The sequence below is a fragment of the Microcaecilia unicolor genome, chromosome 2 (assembly GCF_901765095.1).
Source record: "Microcaecilia unicolor chromosome 2, aMicUni1.1, whole genome shotgun sequence".
Classification (NCBI taxonomy): Eukaryota; Metazoa; Chordata; class Amphibia; order Gymnophiona; family Siphonopidae; genus Microcaecilia; species Microcaecilia unicolor.
The window spans coordinates 402,134,800-402,159,497 of NC_044032.1; the positions used below are offsets into that span (position 1 = coordinate 402,134,800).

Below are 24,698 nucleotides of genomic sequence, written 5' to 3' on the forward strand. Positions count from 1 at the left end.
AGCCTGTTCTGGAAGCAGGGCTGGTCTTAGCAATTGCGGGGCCCTGTGCAGACCAGTTCAGAGTTTAAAAGGAGGTTTAGAGCTCTCAGAACCCCACCTCACCCCGTACCTTGATGTGCATCCACCGTGTTTCAGTAGAGAGCTGCAGATAGCGGCATCGATTTTCATATTAGAGAATGACGCGGGGACAAAGTTTGTCCCCGTCCCCGCGAACTCTGTCCCTATCCACAGAAGCCTCGCTGTTTAACCACACTTAAGATTTACCTTTGAGTTTAAAAAGCAAAATCATATGCATGTAAGGACTGCATACGTGAATTAAAACAAATGCCCTTAAAATGTAATAATACTGGACTGGTCTGGCAAGCAATAATGAAACAGTGATGGAATATTCATTCACATAACAAGCAATAATGAGCACTAAATTTTCTAATCATTCTACAACCCTAAGCTCATTTAATTCTTTTCTCACTATACAAAACAGGGAACCACAGAAAAACTGAAATAGAGATCTCCCTCAGGAAAGGCAGGTAAACACTAGTAAAAGAGAAACAAATGTGTTTTCTCTTGCACTCTGCAAAATAGAAAAGATGTACATTTCACAAAGCAGGCACATCTCAGTCCTTAGAAAGTATTAAATAAAAATATTTATTTTCTATCTTTGTTGTCCAAGCACTTTATTTTTCTAATTGGGCTGGTCCCAGACTCTTTTCCACTTTCCACCTTCTCTAAATTCTTTTCCACATTGGCGTTTCCATTTCTTCTCTACATCTGTCTGGCAGTGACCTTTCATTTCATGTCTCCCCCCCCCCCCCCCCCCCCCCCACACCCACCCACTTTTTGTGTTTATCTCCCTTTCTCTCACCTTAGTCTCTGTTTCACTTCTCATCTACCTACTAGCTTTTACCATTGCTCCCTCTGTCTCTCACTTAATATCCAGTCTCCTAAACCCCTATCGTTTTTCACCCACTTCCTTAGCCCTCATTCCCATCCTATTAGCCCTCATCTACCCTCCACTGGATCTCTTCAACCTATCAGTCCCCAGCTCCATCCATTTCTCTCTTTCATTCCCTTGCTTCCAAGGTCCTATACCCCATGCCCTTCCTTCCTCTTCCCCCTTGCAAGGTCGTGCCACTCTCCCTCCCTCCCTTCTTCCTTCCCTCCAATCCGGTGTCACTTTCCCTCCCTCCCTCTCCCCCTCCACAAAGTTTGGTGTTGCTTTCCTTCCCTCCATCCTTGTCCAACGTTTCTCGTCTCTTCCCTCCCCTCCATCCATGTGCATCCAGGGCCGGTCCTAGGGTCTCTGGCGCCCCCCTGCAGACTATGAGTTGGCGTGCTCCCCCCCCCCCCCCCCCGCATCTCCTTTCTCTCTTCTCCCACCCTGCCCCAGTCCAGTGATTCTCCTTCGCCCCCATCCCCCTCCCATTTATGGACACCTGCCCGCCCTCTTCTCCCCCCAACATCCCCCTTTTTCTTCTTCCCACCCTGCTTGGTTTAAGTCTTTTTTAATTTACCTCCGTCCCAGCGGCCGTGTCATTTCAAAGCCCTGCCCATCTCTAGCCTTCCATCCCTTCATGAGTTCGTTCCCTCAGAGTCCAGCCCTCGAGGAAATGATGTCAGAAGGCGGGACTCTGTGGAACGAACTCAAGAAAGGAGGGAAGGCTAGAGACAGGGCAGGGCTTTCAAATGGCGCAGCTGCTGGGACGGAGGTAAATTAAATATTTAAAGCCCCAAGGGCGGTGCGGTATGGCGCCGCAGTGGCGCCCTTGAAGGCAGGCGCGCCCCCCCCCTGCAGTGCTTACCCCGCTTACCGGGTTTGACCGGCCCTGTGTGCATATCCTTCCTGACTTCCCTCCCCTCCATCCACCCATATCCAGCAAACTTGCTCTCTCCCCTGCCCCCTCCATTCATCTATCCATGTCCAGCAATTGTCCTCTCTCCCCTGCCCTCCCCTTTATCCATCCATGTCCAGCAATTCTCCTCTCCCCTGCCCTCCCCTCCTCTCCCCGTCCAGCGATCTCTTCTCTCCCCCTCCCCTCCTCTCCTCTCCATGTCTAGTGATCTCTTTTCTCCCCCTCCCCTCCCCTCGCTTCCATGTCCAGCGATTCTCCCTGCCCTCCCTCAGCTCGCCGACAGCCTCCTCTCCATTCCTTCCTGCCCCCCCCCCTCCCCTGCGTGTTTAAACCTTTTATTTTCCTCGCAGCAACGGCAGTGAAGCATACAACACAGCAGGTTCGCCTCCAGCCTTTCCCTTCCCTCAGTGAAACATGAAATACATCTTCGCAAGAAAGCGGGACACTGAGTGAGGGAAGGGAAAGGCTGGAGGCGAGCCCGGTGTGTTGTGTGGTTCACTGCCGTCGCTGCGAGGAAAATAAAAGGTTTAAATGCGCGCAAGGGGGGGACAGGAAGGAACGAAGAGGAAGCCTGTCCGGGAGCTGAGGGCAGGAAGAGCCGCCTGCAGCGTTGCACCAACTACGCCCATGGGTAGGCGTCTGTTGTACCACGGGTGCAGGGGTTATTACTGCTCCTGCGGGGCGGGGAAATAACCTCTTTTTGCACCCACGGTAAAACTTTGAACGTTTCCCCCATTCCTGCGGTTTTACTGCGGATTACTGCAGTTTACTGCGATTACCCGCTCCCGTGTCATTCTCTATTTCATATCCTGTCAGGTGCCAAGCCCAGATCCTCCTTACTGCTGCATCCCATCATTGCACAAGCAGGAAGTGACATCAAAAGGGGGTGGGACGCAGCAGCGAGGAGGCTCTGGGCTCAGTAGCTGATGAGATATGGAAATCACTCCCACTGCCTGATGCTCTCTACTGAAATACGGATGCAGGGAGGTGTTCCGAGACAGGAGGACAGACGTGCCAGTGATGCGGGGCCCTTAGGAGCGCGGGGCCCTGTGCAACCGCTCCTGTCTGGAAGACACATGGAGGCGTATTTTCAGAGCACTTAGACTTACAATGGTCAATAGGTTAATATGGAACTTTGTAAGTGCTTTGAAAATGAGCTTTGTCTCTTCTCTGACAGGTGGATATCATGTTTGATCAGTGGCCCTGTCCTGAAAATCAACAGTGCTCTTCTTGACACCATCTACATAGCCATGCATCTCCAGAATGTGTGCTACTCTGCTTCTGCCTTTATTCTTGATTATGTGGGAGTTTGTTTACACTGTTCTCCTCTGGTTTCCCTGCTTATATGCTGACTTTTACAGTGTCCGTACCTGAAATACTGCTCCTTGCTTTCCTTTACCCACCTTGTTTTCTATATTTATACAGTTGTGAATTCTCCCCCATTTCTGCCCTACCTCCCCCTCCAATTTGCTTATTTAGAGGCATAGTAGAAAAAGGGAAGAAAAAAGTAATGGTCACAACTGATAGAGCTGAAAAGGCTCACTCCACTTTCAGATCCTTTTCGGCCATCTGAAAGATGACCATGAATTACATTTCCATTGTTGAGCATTGTACAGGCTGATAATGAGGTGGGAAGAGAGAGAAGCTAATTGATTTTGCATGGGATCCCTGGAAGAGAGGGAGAAGGTGGTGAGCTTAGGTAGAAAAATGTCTTAATGAAAAGTAAAGAAATGGACAAGGTTCTAATGCTTTGCTGTATTGTGTTACAATATATGCAATTTACAGAGTTTGCCGAGGATGCGTCTTCCATGTCCCTGGATGTTCCAAAGTGTGGGAATAGCACATCGGTGCATATTGTCCATGTGAAGGGTTTGCCTTTCCACGTCACTGGTCAAGACATTGTCCATGTAGGTCCTGTTAAAAAAAATAAAATAAACCTGAGTGCAGTAAAGTGAGCTCTTTCTGTTTCATACTTAACCCCCCCTTATCAATTCCAAGAGATTGCCCAAAGCATTTTACAAGCCGAAAAATAGAGTTAACCTCCTACCAGTTTCCTATAATTTGATATTATTTGAAAATGTGTGGTTCACTTTTCCTGATTACAAATCACAAGGGATGGGTCCATTTTAATACGTAAAATAAGTGTGGTGTGATTTGTCAATACATAATTAACTAAAGGGCTCTTTTACCAAGGTGCACCGAAAAATGGCCTGCTCGGTTGTAGACACGTGCATTGGATGCGCGCAAGTCCATTTTTCAATGCGCCTGCAAAAAAGGCCCTTTTGTGTGTGTGTGTGTGGGGGGGGGGGGGGGCAAAAATGGATGTGTGGCAAAATGAAAATTGGTGCGCGTCCATTTTGGGCCTGAGACCTTACCACCACGTGTTAACCGGACGGTAATCTTCATCATGCGTACACTGCCGATTACTGCCCAGTTAGCGCCACACATGTAGAAAATAAAAAAATATTTTCTGCTGCGTGTAGGACGCGTGCAAAAAATGGAATTACCGCCCAGGGCACGCAGTAGTTCCAAATTGACGCGCATAGGCACCTTAGTAAAAGGGCCCCTAAGTTATAGATGGCATGCATGCATGATTGTTTGCACATGCACACCCCACTGGAAAGAGCGTGAACCATGTGCAGTAGTGCGCTCTCTTTAAGAAAAAAAAAATGCACACTATGAGGCATATTTTCAAAGCACTTTGGGAGGCTAAGTTCCATATGTTTCTATGGAACTTTGGGAGGCTAAGTGCTTTGAAAATAAGCCTCTCTGGGGCCCATTTACTAAAGCTTAGCGTGTGCTAATGGAATTAGAGCATGCTAAATGCTAAAAAGCCCATATATGTCTATGTGTGTGTATATACACACACACAAAGATACAGTGATCATGTCCACTAGAAATAAATTAAGCAGAAGAGAGTCGTCAAGTATGAGTAGTGTTCTTACACCAATAGTATACCGTACAGTCACAGTTAACTTATTAAAATGCCCAGGTTTTCAAATTTTTCCTGAATAACTCAGGCCTTGCTTTTTATGGGAGTTTTATTCCATAAAGCGGGAGGTGCTGCAGAAAAAGCTCTAGCGCTGGCATATGTAAATATATTTTTATATATGTAAGGATGGGATATTAGAAGACCTCTTAATTAGAAGATATTGTCTTAAAAATTATGTTTTTTTTTCTTTAATACTGTCTTTTTCTGTGAACGTTGCAAGGCAGTTTACACCATAAAATATAGAGCATTGAAAAGTGAAACAAAACACCAGTTAAAATAGGAAAGTAAATTCATTCAAGCCATAGAACCAGGTAAGACTAGAGTAATATCTTAAGAGAAGAAAAAAAACAACCCTACATTTTGGTCAATAATTAGACCGATTCCAGAAGGTCAGAAGAGAAAGGGGCTAGTCTGGGGCTCCTTCAGGAGAACTTGTAGCATTAAGGTGTTTCCCCCCCCCCCCTCATTGATTTTAGTTTTTCCATCCATTGACTCCTGTGAAGATCAAGATTGTATATGGACCTGATGGAAAGGCTATTGGGGAAGCAGATGTGGAATTTGCAACTCATCAGGACGCCCTCGTTGCTATGTGGAAAGACAATTCTAACATTGGTAAGTACTGCAGTGCTGAGGCTTTTGGCTCTCTTTGTACTTGAGTTGTTTTAAATAATGAGATGTAAGGATGTGGGCTACATAAGACTGGTTAACTTGTGATATTTTAGCACAGGCCCCCTTTTTTATGCAATGAGATGTAGTTACTAATAACCCAGGTTAGCAGTGAAATAACACTTCTTAACAGCAGCCCATGGTGATAACATCATCTCCCTTAATTGTCTTGTTTTGTCCAAGGTCTTAAGATAATTGAATCTCCAACTGGGTCAGGTGGCAAGGTATTGCTCCCCTCTACTTCCATATTATACACATTCAGTAGCCAACAGAACATTTATTTATTTATTTTATTTGTTACATTTGTATACCACATTTTCCAACTATTTGCAGGCTCAATGTGGCTTACATTGTACCGATGAGGCATTCACCATCTCTGGTATAGAAACAAATACATGGAATTACTGTGGTCGGATAAGGATCATGTGTTAGAGACACATACATAGTAACATAGTAGATGACGGCAGAAAAAGACCTGCACGGTCCATCCAGTCTGCCCAACAAGATAACTCATATGTGCTACTTTTTGTGTATACCCTACTTTGATTTGTACCTGTGCTCTTCAGGGCACAGACCGTATAAGTCTGCCCAGCACTATCCCCGGGAATCATAGAGAGGAAGAGTTATGAATAGTCTGTTACAAGCTTTGGTATCGTTGTGTTGCAGGGTTTAGGCACTTAAGTTGGGTCGATGGGGTATGCGTTTTTGAACAGGTTGGTTTTTAGTGATTTCTGGAAGTTTAGGTGGTCGTACATTGTTTTCACGGTTTTTGGTAGAGTGTTCCACAGCTGTGTGCTTATGTTGGAGAAACTGGATGCATGGATTGATTTGTATGTTTGTGATGATCCGATTGTGTTTCTTGTTGGTAGGTCTATGAGGTCTGTCATGTATGCCGTGGCTTCGCCGTAGATAATTTTATGGACCATGGTGCAGACTTTGAAAGCAATACGCTGTTTGATTGGTAGCCAGTATAGTTTTTCTCGGAGGGATTTGGCGCTTTCGAATCGCATTTTTCCAAATATAAGCCTGGCTGCTGTGTTTTCAGCAGTCCGAAGTTTCTTTATGAGTTGAAGGAATTGTCAAATCACAGTTAAAAACAAAACCCAGGAGTGAGAATTAAGGGCGATTGCTTCCTAAGATCTAAGCAGGAATCTGTGGCATCCAGGTCATGTGATGGACTGCCTAAACTGTTTTCTGTGTTGTGCTCCTTACACTGGCAGATTTTATATTTGTTAGAACGTTTTTTATACCACCCAAGTTACAGTAACATCAAGAAAAGAAGCAGAACAAAATACAGTACAAGAGACATCCAAGGACATGATACAAAAGGATAAATTCTGATCTGTAAAAAAAAAAAAAAGTGGAGGGAGGATAAAGAAGAAAATGCGGCAGTAGGAACAGGGGACCCTAATCGTCCTCATATGCTAGACTGAACAACTACGGTTTCACGCCTGCCTTAAGTTTGTGCAAGAAATCGTCATTGTAAGTCCTGTGCAGGGCCCGTTTAACCGTCTGGGTCAAGCTCTGGAACAAAAAGAAACACCAGGGGACCTGGGGTGCACAGGATTCTAACTGCCAATGTGCACATGTAAAATGCTCATTGAGAGAAAAGACAGACAGAGTCCACATTTACACCCTATAAAAATAATCCATTATCCCTGCTCAGCTTCTGGTTCTGAATGCCATGCAGCGTGTGCCGTCACCGTGCTCTACCACATGGTAGATGCATTTCTAATTGCCCCAGCCTACCTTGGCTGTGGGTTCCAGCATCTCTGCTGTCTCTAGCTCTCTCTGGATGTGCCTAGAGGGAAATTCCCTACTTAGTTCTTTACTATAGCATTGGCCCCTGACAGAAGGCATAAAGCTAGCCAGGCCAATTGATTTTTTTTTTTTTTTGGTATATGTGCTGCTGAAGCGAACACTTTTGGAAAGCCTAGGAGTTGCAGGGGAGCCCATGGAGGGGAGTACACCCAAACAGGGTGAACAGGCAAGAAAGGTGAGGGGGGTGGGGACCGGCAAGGCTCTGTAGGACTGAGCCAAGGCCTCACACACTGGCATTAAGAAGTACGACTGGGGGCTTTGGAGCCACGCTCCAAGCTCAACCAGGTACAGTCCTGAGACTGTGACCTGGGAGTGGCAGGCTCGACCACACTGTGTGGCTGCAGTCAGCACAGCAGGGAGCTAGGCCAGGGACAGGACAATTGTCTGCACAATCTACCACCTACTGAAGATAGAGAAAACTACTGGATTGTTCCAGGGAGTACCTTAGCTTATGCTGCTGATGTCACTAGCAGAATTCAGTTTTCTCCGAGGACAAGCAGGCTGCTCGTTCTCACATACATAAGTACATAAGCATCGCCATGCTGGGACAGACCAAGGGCCAAAAGAACAAGCAATTTGTCCCGCCCATCCTAGAAATATTGTATTATTCCCTCGTCCATTCAATAACATTCTATGACTTTTTCCTCCAGGAAGCCGTCCAACCCTTTTTTGAAGTCGGCTAAGTTAACCGCCTTAACCACTTTTTCCGGCAGCGAATTCCAAAGTTTAACTACACGTTGAGTGAAGAAAATTTTCCTCTGATTCGTTTTAAATTTACCACACTGCAGCTTCATCGCATGCCCCCTTGTCCATATTTTTGGAAAGCGTACACAGACGCTCCACATCGACCCGTTTCATTCCACTCATTATCTTATAGACCTCTATCATATCTCCCCTCAGCCGCCTTTTCTCCAAGCTGAAGAGCCCCAGCCTCTTCAGCCTATCCTGATAGGGAAGTTGTCCCATCCGCGTCGGCCCAAGAATTGGCGTTTTGCAAGCAAAATATAAACAAAGTTTTGCCAGAGTTTTCTGGCGAGCATGCGTGGACTGATTTCCCGCCCGCCGCGTGAGTGTGCATCAGTTTTCTTTTCTCCGTGTTGTGCGCTAGAGTTTTTTCTGTGCTCCTCTCAGGCCCAGGAGTCTTTGATAATTTTTTGGCTTTTTGCTTTATTTTTCTTTATTTTCTTTTCAATTCTACAGTTAAAAAAAGAGGTTCCCGTAGGTTCCTTTACTTTTGTCCACCTTTTTAAGTTTCCTTTGTTTTCAACGGCCACGCGGTCGGGTTGTGCCCTTTTTTCTTTTAACAGGCACAATCGTGTCTTTTGATTTCGCCGAAGCCCTTTTTCCTTCCATGTCATTGAAGACACCCAGCAGCTTCAAACGTTGTACTCAGTGCAACCGGACCCAGGTACCGATACCCATGCCTGGTGTATCCAATGCCTTGGGCACGACCATAGCCCAGCCGCTTGTAGTCTGTGTCTTCGAATGAAGAAACGGACCCAAGTGTCTCGAGAAGCCCAATGAGAAAAGCTTTTTGGGGCTCGGTCCGGTCCTTCGACATCGGTACCGAGGTCAGCGTCGTTGACATCAACTTAGAGGGAAGCATCGACGTCGGGAGCAGAGGTAATGGCTGCTGAAAGACCTATTCACGCTGGGAGCAGTGAGGCAAGTGGGTCTCCACCTGCCTCGAGGCCTCCTGCTATGCAGGCCCCACGGGAACGACCTTCATTGGACCTGGCCCCTAGGAGGCATGAGGATTCTATGTCATCGGTACCGAGGAGTCTCGATGATGTGCGTCGAGTGAAGGCGAAGAAGCACCGTCATCGTTCTCCTTTGACACATGGTGCTGGGATCTCCAGGGAGATAACATTTTTGGTGAGAAAGTAGAGGATCTAGTTGACCAGATCAAGAAGCACAATGATGCTATGGATTCTCTGTCCCGCCGGGCGTCTTCTGCTACTACCTTCTCATCTAGGAGGTTTTTTTGGGGGGGAAGAGGAGTGCTCCCTATTCTTATGCTAGGTGTAGGTACACTCCTGCTTCTCGGCAGCCTGCCCAGGCTCAGTCCCAGCGTTCGTTCTCGTCAACAGCGTGCGCCTAATGCCACTGCGGCTCCCCAGCAAAAGCAAGGGACGGGCTTTTGACTGGCTCCAGTTCAGCATAGCCTCAGTAAACATGTCCGTACTGGACGACTTGCCGGTTGGGGGGAGGTTAATGTTTTTTCACCAAAGGTGGCCTCTTATAACCTCCGACTGGTTGGTTCTTCAAATTGTCCGGTTAGGATAAACCCTCAATCTCAAATCCAAGCCTCCAAATTGCCCACCGGGAGCTCAGTCCTACAGCTCCCAGCACAAGCAGGTGCTTGCAGAGGAACACTCCGCCCTTCTAAAGGCCGGGGCGGTCGAACCCATTCCACCATGGGAAGAAGGGCTGGGATTCTATTCCAGGTACTTCCTTGTGCAAAAGAAAACAGGGGGATGCGTCCCATCCTAGACCTAAGGGCCCTGAACAAATTTCGTATTTGAGAAAACTTTAGGATGGTTTCCCTAGGCACCCTTCTTCCCATGATTCAGGAAAACGATTGGCTATGCTTTCTGGACTTAAAGGATGCTTACTTACACATCTCGATGCTTCCAGCTGGGAACTCAGCACTATCAGTACTGTGTGCTGCCTTTTGGTCTGGCGTCTGCACCCAGAGTGTTTACAAAATGCCTAGCTGTAGTCGCAGTGTTGCTAAGCAAACTGGGAGTGCATGTGTTTCCTTATCTTGATGATTGGCTGGTGAAGAGTACCTCGAAGGAAGGTGCTCTGGAGTCCATGTGAATGACTATTCAGGTGCTGGAGCTACTGGGGTACGTCATAATTTATCCCAAGTCCCATCTCACCCGAGCCCAAAAATTGGAGTTCATTGGAGCTCTGCTGAACACTCAGACAGCTCGAGCTTATCTCCCCGAGGCAAGAGCAGACAACCTTCTGTCCCTGGTGTCCATGGTTCGAGCATCTCAGCAGGTCACGGCTCGGCAGATGTTGACTTCTGGGGCACATGGCCTCCACAGTTCATGTAACGCCCATGGCATATCTACATACGAAATCAGCTCAATGGACCCTAGCTTCCCAGTGGTTTCAAGCTGTGGGGGATCTAGAGGATGTCATCCTACTGTCCACCGACTTTCGGAATTCTCTTCAGTGGTGGACGATTCGATCCAGTTTGACTTTGGGGCAACCATTCCAAGTTCCTCAGCCACAAAAAGTTCTGACGACGGATGCATCTCTCCTGGGGTGGGGAGCTCATGTAGATGGGCTCCACACTCAGGGAGCCTGGTCCTTTCAGGAAAAAGGTCTGCAGATAATCTCCTGGAATTAAGAATGATCTGGAACGCTCTAAAGGCTTTCAGAGATCGACTGTCCAACCAAATCATTTTGATTCAGATAGACAATCAGGTTGCCATGTATTACAGCAACAAGCAGGGGGGCACCGGATCTCGCCATGGCAGGAAGCTGTCTAGATGTGGCTTTGGACACGCCGTCACGGCATGTTTCTCCAAGCCACTTATCTGGCAGGCGTAAACAGTCTGGCCGACAGGTTGAGCAGGATTATGCAACCTCACGAGTGGTCACTGAACATGGGCGTAGTCCGCAAGATCTTCCGAGCATGGGGCACCCCCTCGGTGGATCTTTTTGCTACTCGGATCAATCACAAGGTCCCTCAGTTCTGTTCCAGGCTTCAGGCCCACGACAGACTAGCGTCAGATGCCTTTCTCCTTCATTGGGGGACAGGCCTTCTGTATGCGTATCCTCCCATACCTCTGGTGGGGAAGACTTTGCTGAAACTCAAGCAAGACTGCGGAACCATGATCCTGATTGCACCTTTCTGGCCACGTCAGATTTGGTTCCCTCTTCTTCTGGAGTTGTCCTCCGAGGAACCGTGGAGATGGGAATATTTTCCAACCCTCATCACCCAGAACGAGGGGTCACTTCTACATCCCAACCTCCAATCTCTGGCTCTCATGGCCTGGATGTTGAGAGCTTAGAATTCGCCTCCTTGGGTCTTTCAGAGGGTGTCTCCTGAATCTTGCTTCCAGAAAAGATTCCGCAAAGAGGTGTTACTCTTTCAAATGGAGGAGGTTTGCCATCTGGTGTGACAGCAAGGCCCTAGATCCTCTTTCTTGTCCTACATAGACCCTGCTTGAATACCTTCTACACTTGTCAGAGTCTGGTCTCAAGACCAACTCCGTTAGAGTTCACCTTAGTGCTATTAGTGCTTTTCATCGTCGTGTATAGGGTAAGCCTATCTCTGCACAGCCTTTAGTTGTTCGCTTTATGAGAGGTTTGTTTTTGTCAAAGCCCCCTTTCAAACCTCCACCAGTGTCATGGGATCTCAATGTCGTTCTCACTCAGCTGATGAAAGCTCCTTTTGAGCCACTGAATACCTGCCATCTGAAGAACTTGACCTGGAAGGTCATTTTCTTGGTGACTGTTACTTCAGCTCGTATGGTCAGTGAGCTTCAGGCCTTGGTAGTACATGCACCTTATATCAAATTTCATCACAACTGAGTAGTCCTCTGCACACACCCTAAGTTCCTGCCAAAAGTGGTGTCTGAGTTCCATCTTAAACAGTCAATTGTCTTGCCAACATTCTTTCCCCGTCCTCATACCCGCCCTGGCGAAAGCAGTTTGCATACCTTGGACTGCAAGAGAGCATTGGCCTTTTCCCCATCATCAAGCCGATCAATCCATAGACTGGTGGGTTGTGTCCATCTACCAGCAGGTGGAGATAGAGAGCAATCTTTTGCCTCCCTATATGTGGTCATGTGCTGCCGGAAATTCCCCAGTATGTTCTCTATCTCAGCAGGTGTGTGGTCACACAGCAGCAGCTCTGGCTAGGTCTCCAAGCCTAATTGTTTAGGTTTTGTTGAGTACCTGGGGTTGAGGGCTCTTCGTGAGCAAGTGCAAACCTGGTGGTGCCAGGTCCCTCCTTTTCTCCCCCCTCCCACTGGCTCCGTTAAACAAAAAAAAGAAAAAATTTTTTTTTTAAATTTTCAAAAAGAACGTCCATTTGCAGCTGCTCACTGGAACAAGTCGTTGCTGCTCGGAGCAAGAAGCAGGTAATTTTTACCTTTTACTAGTGGGCAGGGGGTTCCCCGAACGGTCTCCACGTGGCTATGGCCTCGGATGGCAAGGGAGCGAAAAGACGCTCCCCGGAACGCGTTCGCGCGCCTAGCGGGGAAGCGGGGGGATCGAAGGTAGAGTCGCCCTTTCGGAACAGGGAGAGTTCACCGGTTTTTCCTCCGGCGCGGTGGCCTTTCCGGCCTAGGCGCCCATCCCCCGCTGGCCGCCCTCCCGGTTGTGACCGGCCACATGGCTCGGTCGGCTTCTTCTTGGGCCACCCTCGAGATGGGAGACGTTAACAGCTTGGTCGCCCTTGAATTGGGCGACTGTAAGAAGACGGCGAAATTAAAACGCCCTTCTTCCCGCGCGGCTCCTTCTCGGAGTTTCGTGCCGGACGCCATTTTGGACGCGCAACACGCCTCCCCCCCTCCCCCCCCCCCCACTACTGGGAGCGCAGATGGAGGGCGCCTCTAGGGCTGCGGCACAGGCTGCAGAAATGCACAGACTGGGGGGTTTCTCCCCTGAGTTCATTTTGCTGCTGCATCAAGCCTTTCTTATGCAGAACACTGCCCCTGCCCACCTCTCTGATCGGGGTGATGAGGCCTCTATGCTTAAGCGCCCTTGGGTGGATTTTACACCCTCGGGGGACTCGGTCTCCTCTGATGTGGATGATGGCAGCGTGTCTGAGTTCTCCCAGAGATCCTTAGCGGAATCGATGGAAGAGACTGATCCTCGCTCGGATGGAGCGGACAACCCCTCTGCAGTGTGGCTTTTTCGCTCAGAGGATTTGCCCAACTTGCTTGTGCAGGCCATGAGCATTTTGAAGATTGCCTCTCCAGAGGAAGGCTCTCTCTCAGCCTCTACTGTCTCCGCCATTATGCTGGGAACGAAGCGCCCGCCTAGAACCTTCCACGTTCATGAAGCCATGCAGACCTTAATTTCAGCGCAATGGGATGCCCCTGAGGCGAGCCTGAAAGTAGCCAGGGCTATGTCCCGTCTGTACCCCTTTCCTGAGGGGGAATGGAAAGCCTTTGTCTGGCCCACGGTAGATTCCTTAATCACTGCCGTGACTAAGAAAACGGCGCTGCCGGTGGAAGGTGGCACTGCCCTGAAGGACGCCCAAGACAGGAGAATGGAGGCGGCCTTAGTCGTCCTTTGAGACGGCTGCTATGAGTTTGCAAGCCTCGGTTTGCGGTTCCTACGTGGCTAGGGCGTGCCTGACTGTTTTGCAGCGTGCTTCCCCCTCGGACCCTTCCTGGAGGGCGGAATGGTCGACCCTGGAGTCGGGTTTGGCCTACTTGGCAGACTTGCTGTATGATGTTTTGAGAGCCTCGGCCAAGGGCATGGCTCAGACAGTCTCTGCGCGGTGGTGGCTCTGGCTTAAGCACTGGTCTGCTGACCATGCCTCTAAATCTCGCCTAGCCAAGTTGCCTTTTAAAGGCAAGCTGCTGTTTGGGGACGAGCTGGACAAGATCGTGACGGAGCTCGGCACGTCCAAGGGCAAGAGGTTGCCGGAGGTCAGGACACGGGCCGGCAGTGCCTGTCCTGGTCCCTCTAAGGGCCGATTCCAGGAAGCCTGTCGGTATCGCCCGGGCAAGTCGGCCTCCTCTGCCTCCGCTTCCTTCAAACGGAACTTCTCCCCCAAGCAGCATTCCTTTCGTAGGGACCGCCGTCCCGGAGGTTCGTCCTTCCGGCCCGCCCCCAGGGTCGCGTACCCAATGACAGGGACCTGGTCCATGGCCCAGTGCAGATAGGAGGAAGGTTGTCCTCGTTTCTGGGCGAGTGGACCAGGGTAACCTCAGACGCTTGGGTTCTGGAAGTCATCAGAGGCGGCTACAAGCTAGAGTTCTGCCGACCCCTAAGAGACGGGTTTGTAAACTCTCCTTGCAAGTCTCAGGTCAAAGCAGCTGCCGTGCAGCAGACTTTGAGCAACCTGATCCGCCTGGGCGCGGTGGTCCTGTTGCCAGTAGATCAGCTTGACAAGGGGCGCTACTCCATTTACTTTGTGGTGCCAAAGAAAGAAGGATCTGCTCGGCCTATTCTCGACCTCAAGGGAGTCAATCAGGCCTTGAAAGTTTGGCACTTCCGGATGGAGACTCTCCGCTCCGTAATAGCTGCGGTGAAAAAGGGAGAATTCCTGGCCTCCCTGGACATCAAGGAAGCTTACCTACATATTCCCATCTGGCCGCCTCATCAGCGCTTTCTGCGCTTTGTAGTGCTGGGCCGACACTTCCAGTTCAGAGCTCTCCCGTTCGGGTTGGCTACGGCTCCGCGGACCTTCTCCAAAGTAATGGTGGTCATCGCGGCCTTCCTCCACAAGGAGGGAGTGCAAGTCCATCCCTATCTGGACGACTGGCTGATCCGAGACCCTTCCTATGCGGAGTGCGGGAGAGCTACAGACAGGGTCATTGCTCTTCTGAGCTCCCTGGGATGGATCATCAACTGGGAGAAAAGCCAGCTGCGCCCGACTCAGTCCCTGGAGTATCTGGGAGTTCGATTCGACACCCAAGTGGGCAGAGTGTTCCTGCCGGACAGCCGGAGTGTCAAGCTTCAGACCCAGGTGGGCCAGTTCCTAGCCTCCTCTACTCTTTGGGTTTGGGACTATGTGCAGCTGTTGGGCTCCATGACGGCCACGATGGAGGTAGTGCCCTGGGCCAGGGCTCATATGAGACCACTACAGCACTCTCTCCTGCAGCGGTGGATTCCAGTCTCGGAGGATTACGCCGCATGCCTTCCTTTGGATCCAGCGGTGCGAAAGGCGCTGAGCTGGTGGCTGAGGCCAGGCAAGCTGTCCGCAGGAATGCCTCTTATGACCCCGGAGTGGGTTGTCGTCATGACGGACGCCTGCTTGACGGGCTGGGGAGCCCACTGCCTGGGACGGACAGCGCAGGGGCTCTGGTCTCCTGCAGAGACGAAATGGTCTATCAACCTCCTGGAGCTCCGAGCCATTCGGTTTGCGCTTCTAGAGTTTCTCCCGGTAGTGGTGCTGAGGCCTGTACAGGTCCTGTCGGACAATGCCACGGCTGTGGCCTATTTCAATCGCCAGGGAGGTACCAGGAGCGCCCCTCTAGCCAAGGAGGCCATGAAGCTATGCCTGTGAGTGGAAGCGAATCTGGAACAGCTGTCGGCGGCCCACATTGCGGGAGTCATGAATGTCAAGGCGGACTTTCTCAGTCGCCATACCTTAGATCCCGGAGAGTGGCAACTGTCTGCTCGGGCGTTCTTGGACATCACGAAACGCTGGGGCCGGCCGAGCCTGGATCTGATGGCGTCCTTGGCCAATTGCCAAGTGCCGCTTTTTTTCAGCAGAGGACGGGACCCTCGATCTCTGGGAGTCGATGCTCTTCTCCAGCAGTGGCCGGCACAGGAGCTTCTCTACGTGTTCCCGCCCTGGCCCATGATGGGCAGGATGCTAGGCCGGGTGGCAAAGCATCCGGGCCGGGTGATCCTGGTGGGTCCGGATTGGCCCAGACGTCCCTGGTATGCGGACTTGGTCAGACTCTTGGTGGACGGCCCTCTGCGGCTGCCAGTGGAGCGGGGCCTCTTACATCAGTGTCCCGTGGTGATGGAGAATCCCTCCCCCTTTGGTCTTAGGGCCTGGCTATTGAGCGGAAGCGGCCGAGGAAGAAGGGCTTCTCAGACAAGGTCATCGCCACTATGCTGAGAGCGAGGAAGCGCTCTACTTCCACCACTTACGCCAGGGTTTGGCGTACCTTTGCGTCGTGGTGCGAAGCAGGCTCTATATCGCCCTTCACTGCTCCAATATCTTCAGTGTTGGCGTTCCTGCAAGAGGGGCTGGAGAAAGGCCTGTCGCTCAGTTCGCAGAAAGTCCAGGTGGCGGCTCTAGCTTGCTTCAGGGGTCGTCTGAAGGGGGCTTCCCTGGCTTCACAGCCGGATGTGGTACGCTTTCTCAAAGGAGTTAATCACCTGCGCCCCCCTCTGCACTCGATAGTGCCTACGTGGAATCTCAATCTGGTACTACGGACCTTGCAGAAGCCGCCCTTCGAGCCCTTGCCAAGGGCATCGCTGAAGGACCTGACGTTGAAAGCAGTCTTCCTGGTGGCTATCACATCAGCCAGAAGAGTTTCCGAGCTCCAGGCGCTCTCATGTAGAGAACCGTTCCTGCGATTCACTGAGGCAGGAGTATCGATTCACCCAGTGCCTTTCTTCCTGCCCAAGATTGTTTCTCGATTCCATGTGAATCAGCAGCTTTACCTACCCTCCTTTCGTAGGGAGGATTACCCAGAGGAGTACCCTGCGCTCAAATACCTGGATGTTAGATGGGTCATCATCAGATACTTGGAAGTGACCAATGATTTCTGGAAGTCGGATCATCTGTTCGTGCTGTTCGCAGGCCCTCGTAAGGGTCTGCAGGCATCTAAGCCTACAATGGCACGTTGGGTCAAGGAGACGATCACGTCAGCTTATGTGGCGGCAGGGAAGATTCTGCCTATTCAGCTGAAGGCACACTCTACTAGAGCACAAGCAGCCTCGATGGCGGAGTCCAAATCTGTCTCCTTGGAAGAGATTTGCAGAGCGGCTACTTGGTCGTCGGCTCATACCTTCTCACGACATTACCGCTTGGATGTGGCTGCTCGGGCCGAGGCCCAGTTTGGGGCTTCAGTGTTGCGTTCAGGGATTTCCATGTCCCGCCCTGGGTGAGTGCTGCTTCGGTACATCCCACCAGTCTATGGATTTATCGGCTTGATGATAGGGAAGGTAAAATTATGTATCATACCTGATAATTTTCTTTCCCTTAATCATAGCCGATCAATCCATAGCCCCTCTCAGATATCTGTATTGTTTGTGTTCTGGTTATATTTCAGGTTCAAGTTCAGTCTTCATTTCCTGTTCACGAGGACTTCGTGTTCAAGTTCTTCCAATTGAAGCAGGAGACTAAAGCTCATTGGTTGGAAAAAGATTTAGATGTAGCGGTAACAGAACCACCCAAAAGAGAAGAGTAATGAATGACCCTTATGATGTAAAGTAAATAGTCCCAAGATATAGTGAACAGACAGAACTGGAAAAACATTGGGTAACAGGCCTCAAGTCTTGCCCATTTGGAAGAACTGCAACTGGACAGTTGCTTCTGGAAGTCCTGGGGGACCTCTAGTGCTTGGCTTTTCTCTGCTGCTTTGCTGTCTGTTTCCAAAGCTCCACATCTGTGGCTTCTCTGCCTCTCCACTACTGGTCCTCCTCCTGCTCAGAAGGGTCACTGTTTCACTGTCTCCTTTGAGTGGCAGCTCAGAAATTTTGCAGGACCTTCCCAAACTCTTCATGATGCCAACTCTCAGCAGTTCCAATTAACTAGGCATCTGGCTTTGTAGTTCACCTTCTCCATCTTATGTAGTTCACCTTCTCTATCTTAGAGGAACCCCCCTTCTCTTGCTCAAAAAGTCAAGAGTCGGGAAGCTATAGAATGTAGATATGCATACTTTCTCTTGATACAGCTTAGATATTTAATCTGAGCTCAGGAGACCCAGGGTGAATTCCTAACCTTGGGGTTGAGAGTCTGCATTCCCAGTGAATTCATTGCTAAACCTCATCATTCAGATTTAGAATGATATAATTTGTTATTAACTAGAAAAAAGGCCCGTTTTTGAACAGGCCTAGCAAGATTTTCCTCGGAGTGTGTATGTTTGAGAGCGTGTGTGTGAGAGTGACTGTGTGTGAGAGAGAGTAACATAACGTAAATGACAGCCGATAAAGACCAGTACGGTCCATCCAGTCTGCCCAACAAGAAGAATTGTCGAGAGAGAGTGAATGTGCGAGTGTTTGTGTGTGTGACAGAGAGAGAGAGAGTGAGACTGGGTGCGAGTGTGTCTGTGAGAGAGTCTGTGTGTGAGAATGAGAGTGTGTGCCATCAGCCCCCCCTCCCTCTTGAGTTCCAGGGTCATCCCCTCCCTCCTTCCGAGTTCCTGGGTTGTCCCCCTCCCTTCCCTCCGAGTTCAAGGGTCGTCCCCCTCCCTCCCTCTTAGTTCCAGGGTCATCCCCCTCCCTCCCTCCGAGTTCCAGGTTGGCCCCCCTCCCTCCGAGTTGCAGGGTCAGCCCCCTCCCTCCGAGTTACAGGGTCAGCCCCCTCCCTCCCTCCGAGTTGCAGGGTCGCCCCCTCCCTTCCTCCCTCCTTCCAAGTTGCAGGGTCTCCCTCCCTCCCTCCGAGTTGCAGGGTCGCCCCCTCTTCCTACGACTACTACTATTTGACATTTCTAGAGCGCTACCAGGGTTACACAGCGCTGTACAAAAAAAAAACAAAGAAGGACAGTCCCTTCCTCCGAGTTGCAGGGTCGCCCCCTCCCCTCCTCCCTCCGAGTTGCAGGGTCGCCCCCTCCCCTCCTCCCTCCGAGTTGCAGGGTCGCCCCCTCCCCTCCTCCCTCCGAGTTGCAGGGTCGCCCCCCCCTTCCTCCCTCCGAGTTCCAGGGTCACCCCGGCCCTCCCCCTCCCTCCTAGTTTCAGGGTCCCCCTCCCCGCTCCCTCCCTCCCCCCTTCTAGTTTCAGGGTCCCCCTCCCTCCCTCCCAGTTCCAGCCGCACTCGCTCCAAGTTTTAAAAATCATCTTCACAGGAAAGCAGCGTTTAAAGACGTGCAGCCTCAGTCCTTCTCTCTGTGTTAGCCCTGGTCCCGCCCTCATTGCGGTAAGAGAAAATGAGGGTGGGACCAGAGCTAACAGAGAGAGAAGGGCCAAGCCTGCACACCTGGTGGCGGCGACTTGGGGGGGGCGTGGCATTGCGGCGAGTGCGGCAGGGTCGGGGCCTCGTGCGATTGGTCAGTGCTGCGGCTGACGTTCCCGGAACTACGTGACGTTCAGTAGCCTTACACAGCAGAGCAGCGCACAAATGCCTCAGCCAGACAGCCACGTAGTCAGCTTCAGAACGTTGGAGGTGCGTTTTATTAGATAGGATAAGTGGTATATAATTTATTACCCATCAGTGAAAGTCAGTAATTTGCATTTCTTGGCCCATGCAGTTTTCGGACTACAGCCGTTGCTTAGAAGGACCTTCCAATTCTTATCTGCTGTCATGGTCCATATTCTTTGGACATCATGATTGCATTTTCATCTAATCTCTTAGCCTTTTCTTGATATGTTTTCCTTTGTGGCTTATGCTCACTGAATCCTATAAAGTTGCTTATTTGAGCCTTATTTTTTTTTTCTATGCAGAGCATAAGTATATCAAACTGTTCCTGAGTTCTTCTCCAAACTGAAAAGTAGGCGGTAAGTATTGCCACAAGCAGTTACGAAATTGGTAATAAGAAAAGGAAATTACCTCGCATCGCTAATGAGCATGAAGTGTGAAATGGTGTTTGTTGTAATGTTCATTAGATGTGTGTGGCTGTAAACATACATATGGCAGTTAATGTATTCATGTGGGAGACAGTCCGGGAGAGTCTGAAATTAAGTGAAACAAAATCCTATGTACATTTGCTCAGGAGATGCTAGAGAACTTAATGTCACTTTACATGTGGTGGTCATGGAATGTCAGGAGGAGACATAAGGGAATAAGGACATAATCTTGAGGATCTTCACAGCCTCTTCTTGAAATGCCAGGCTATTTTCATGCAACACATTGAAAATTGGGAAATGAAGGAAGGCTGGACAGACCACAGAATCAACCGATAAAATTTATTGCTGTGATGTATAAGAAACAATGCACAAACCCACAAAATCAAGACTCGACATGGCACCGTGTTTCAGCACAGATGTGCATGCCTCAGGAGTCTGATGATATGGGAGTAAAAATGAGATTGTGCAGCTGAGTAGAAATGATGAGATGGTCTTTAAAAAGGCTGTGAATGCATGAATGTTGCACTATACAAAACACTATTGCAACGCAGTACCAAATTCTCCAATAGAAACAAAATGCCTGGTAAAGCGTGCGTAATGGTCTCCTTCCCTTAGGGGACATGAGGCATATCCACAGAGAAATGACTGATGACCTGTGTAGAAGAAACTTTTAAGCAAGAGAAAAGGAAATTAAAGTGGAAGGAGCTGGAAGACAGGATGAGGTAGTTGGCCTGCATTTGTTTCATGTTGTAAGACTTATCCAAATGTGAGTACATTCCTATTTCAGAGAACAGAAATGAGTGCTTTTCTAACTTTAAATGAAAAAGGACATTTAAAAAGAAAAAAAAAAACCTAGGTGAATGGTAGGGATGGATAATGAGGTGAATTTTCACCTGTTTTTTTTTTTTTAATTTCTCCTCACCAACTTTTCATTAATAGTGAATAATTGCTTGAGGATGATGCAGGAAGCATTTAATATTCAGTAGAAGGGAAAGGGAAAAAGGTACAGAGTGTATCACTCTCCAGCTCTGATACAACTGTTACTTAGTTGATCAGGGAAATATTTTGCTTTTGCATGAGAGAACTAGAATTCAAAAGTGTCATGGGAGGAACAGATGCATTGGGCGGAGGTGGGGGGATATGCATTTCAGCTTGCTCTTCAGAGCCAAATGACAACCACTCATTATGCATCTCTTCCAGTAGATGCTGGAAATAGAGGAGACAGCTCAGCAGTGATGTCATTACTGCATATAAAAAGGCTGTGTTACTAGGAGATTTGCTGGAATTCTTTGACTCCAGCAGATTGGTGGTGGTGGTGGGGGAATCGGAGATGTTGAGGGGAGACCCTGGATGGAACGGGAGGAGAGCTGGATGGAAGGGGGAAAAGGATAGAGATAGTGAAAGACTGGGAAATAAAAGAAAGGGGAATAAGAGAATATGGGTGAAGGAAAAAGATGGAAATCTCTAGGTAGGTGTAGTAAAAAGAGAGAAAATGAAGACTGGATAGTAAAAACAATTTTAAATTTGGATAGAGAGGCAGAAAAATAAATTCAAGAAAGGTGAAAGGAAAAGAAGCAGAAAGAAAATGACAAGAGTTAAGAGATTGGACCAACATAATTAGACAAACAAAAAAAAATACTTTTTCTACCTTTGTTTTTTGATTAATAATGAGCCCTATATTTAAATGATTTAAAAAGCCAGGAGAGACACCTGGCCATTTAAATTGCCTCTCTGGGGCTAACCAGGCATATTCAGCGGCAGTTAACCAGATAGTGCTGCTGAAAATGTCTGGTTAATGCCCAAGCCAAAACCAGCTTTTCTGGGGACATTCGAGGGGGGGGGGGGGGGGGGGGGGGGCTGAGTCAGCACTTGGCCATTAACTGTGGATATTCAGCACTTAATCAGCCAAGGTAACCACATAGATCTAAGACTGACTTTTATGCGATCCTGTCTTTGTGATTCATATAGCCGGTTAAGTCCTGAATATCACACTTGTTATGTTTTTTTCACTCCCTTTATACCTGGAAATTCAATGCTGGAGCCCAGACATGGCCCAGCATTGAATTTCTAGGGATAACCCTGGTGGCATTCAGCAAAAATGCTAACTGCCATTGCTGAACATCGGGCCATATTCTATTTCATGATCAGAATGTGTCAGTTTTTGCAATGTCCATTTCAAAATCTCTGTTGATTTGGAACTTGGGAGTACTCGGTTGAAATTTGTTCGACTTAAGGGATACTTGAGTTGGAGTAACGCTGTTCTAGAATATCTGTGTGTGTGTGTCCCTGGTGCTCTGTTTAGGTTGGAGGGGAGGGGAGGGGAGTGAAATAGCATGCATACATGAGATTTTTCAAATGTGTGCATGCTGTTTCTCTGTTAAGCTGCCCACACAAATAGCATATGTATTTGCAACAGTTGATTCTCAAAGAGAAGCAACATAAATAGGTTTCTCTCAGGGCTGGTGTAAGAATATTGGGCACCCTAAGTGAACCTTCAGCCTTATATTCTCCCATGTAACTTTCTGGTGTTCCCCCCCCCCCCCCCCAAAAAAAAAAAAAAAAAAGGTGACATGCTTTTAAATATTAAACCTCCTTGTTAGTATGTGTGTGTATCACATACACACACACACACACACACACACAATGAGGAAATCCCATGTACATGCGCTATTTGAAAGTTGTCCACGCTTCCTGCATCTAAAAGTACACATTGATGGTTCTTTCTGTTTGTGTGGCTGTTAAGGTCTATTGTTTTTCTGTACCTACAGCTGCTTTTTGCTGCCCCCTCCTCTCCCCGGAAGCTGCTGTGCTGGGTGACTGATGTGCCTTGCCTAATGGTTGGGCTGGCCCTGGCGCCTCTTTAAAACTGACTACACTGTATACCAGTGTTTCCCAAGTCCGGTCCTGGAGTACCCACTGCAGCTGCTTGTGACCGTGGGCAAGTCACTTAACCCTCCATTGCCCCAGGTACAAAATCAGTACCTGTATATATGTAAACCGCTTTGAATGTAGTTGCAAAGGAGGTATATCAAGTCTCATTCCCATTTCCTTTGCCAGTCAGATTTTCAGGATATCCACAATGAATATGCATGAAAGAGATTTGAATATAATGGAGGCAGTGCATTCAAATCTTTCATGCATATTCATTGTGGATATCCTGAAAACCTGACTGGCAAGGGGGTACTCCAGGACTGAACTGGGGAAACACTGCTGTACATCTTCTAAAAGTGCTTGTGTACATTGCACAGAATATGGTCTTCTAATTATCTGACACCTTTCTAGTTCTCTGTTCTTAGTTTCCTCTTGCTTTGTTTGTTTTTTTGCAGGAACTGTAGAAGTTTGTAAAGAGTGTCAGCTGCTGGCTGTTAGGGCTGTGTCTAACTCAAGCAGTAGATCTTCTCCTCCATGTGGATACTGGACTCTGGCACTATTGACTTTCACAATCTGAGCTATAACTCTGGCAACTGATTGACATTTGCCCTTCTTTTGTTTAAACTCTTTTCACCTCTGGTTAGTTTCTCAGCTGCATCGGTCTGTCTTTACAGCTTGCATCCTCGAAGTCTGCTGCTGTTCTTTGCAGCCAGGATTGAAAGGACCGTTTGAGGAGGTCTTGTATATGAAGAGCATGATCTCTCTCTCTCCCCACTTGCCAAGTGTCTCCTCTCTAGGTCCTGTTTTGGTAGCTGTTTCCACTGGTAAAGCAGAGCCTGGGGAACTTGGAGAGATTATGCCTGCCAAGGACTGCAGCGACACATACCACTTCTATTTTACAGTTATATAGTATTACTGCTATACTACAGGATGGTGAATGGGTTTGAGTTTTGGATTGTGATAAAAAGCGTATTCTTTAATTATTTCTAAACTAAATTACATAGTTTTTTTTTGTGCTGTAAACAAAAAGTGCTTCCATTTTTTTTCATATACTATTTGCATAGTTTCTTTCCTTGTCTATAAAACATAACTTTACAAATGCTCTGTGCATGCTTTCTTTTTTGTTCAAATCTAAACCTTCATGGGAGGCATGATGTACATGCTTTTATTTCACTGTCCTTTTATGCAGACAAGTATCAAGAAGTTGGATGAACTATGAGGTTTACATGTACTAATAGAGATTTGGGTGAAAAGTTATTCTGTTCTGTGCCCTGTTAAAAAGCTAAATGCTCATACTGGCAATTTAGTATGCAGGTTTTTAGGTGCCAGTTGGATCCTGAAATCACTCTTTCCATAAGCAGAGTGCCATTGCTTCAGTTCTGCTCTCTGTACTGTGAGCATACACAAGTGCATTATCCTTTACTCTGGATTACAGACTGGCTTATTAAATGGGCTGTAGCAGGATCTGGGTGTGGACCGTCATATCAAGAACTGACATGACACTTGAAGGTACATGATGGAGGAGGCTTAAGGGTTTTCTAAGTCATACAAAACTTCAAAGGATCTATATGGGAAAATACAGACCCATGGGCGAGGTACGAACAGGGCAATCAACCTGGGCTCCGATACTCTGAGCAGGCTGCCAAGTGTGACTGAAGAGGAAGGGAATACAGCTTGCTGATTAACTTTGGTGCTTCCTCCAAGACTTAAGCCCTGGGCCCCAGCATGTTTAATACTGACTGGTACAACTGGATTAAGTCTAAACACTGGGGTAACCTGCAGAATACAGTGCTTGCAGTCTTAACTACAGCCCTACAGTTGCGTCAGTCTTAAGAGGCTTGGGTAACTTGGTTGGAGCAAACCGGTTCCAATGCAAACAGCACTGTCAGTGTTTGATGGCTGTTATAGTGTGACCAGAAGCTGCCAATTACCACTGCTTATTTTATTTGACATCCTTTTTATTGGTGAAAAGTGAACAAACCTATAACCATTAGGGTACAGACATAATCAGAACATTTGAACATAATCTCTATTGTTAAACTCCCTGATTTATTCCTCTCCCTTTAAATTCCTTGTCTCGATCTCTCAAATATGCTTAAGAGCTTTTGCTC

At 48.4% G+C, this 24,698-nt stretch overlaps 1 protein-coding gene across 1 annotated transcript in view; it reads left to right on the plus strand.

Moving 5' to 3' along the window:
- GRSF1 (G-rich RNA sequence binding factor 1) overlaps positions 1–23,688 on the plus strand; it is a 98,521-nt gene extending 74,833 nt beyond the window's left edge. The window contains exons 7-10 of the mRNA XM_030190636.1: positions 3,636–3,757; positions 5,319–5,454; positions 19,594–19,647; positions 23,043–23,688. Coding sequence (XP_030046496.1) covers positions 3,636–3,757; positions 5,319–5,454; positions 19,594–19,637 — 302 coding nt within the window. The 3' untranslated portion in view covers positions 19,638–19,647; positions 23,043–23,688. The remainder of the gene's footprint in view (positions 1–3,635; positions 3,758–5,318; positions 5,455–19,593; positions 19,648–23,042) is intronic.
- Positions 23,689–24,698: the final 1,010 nt, after the last annotated feature.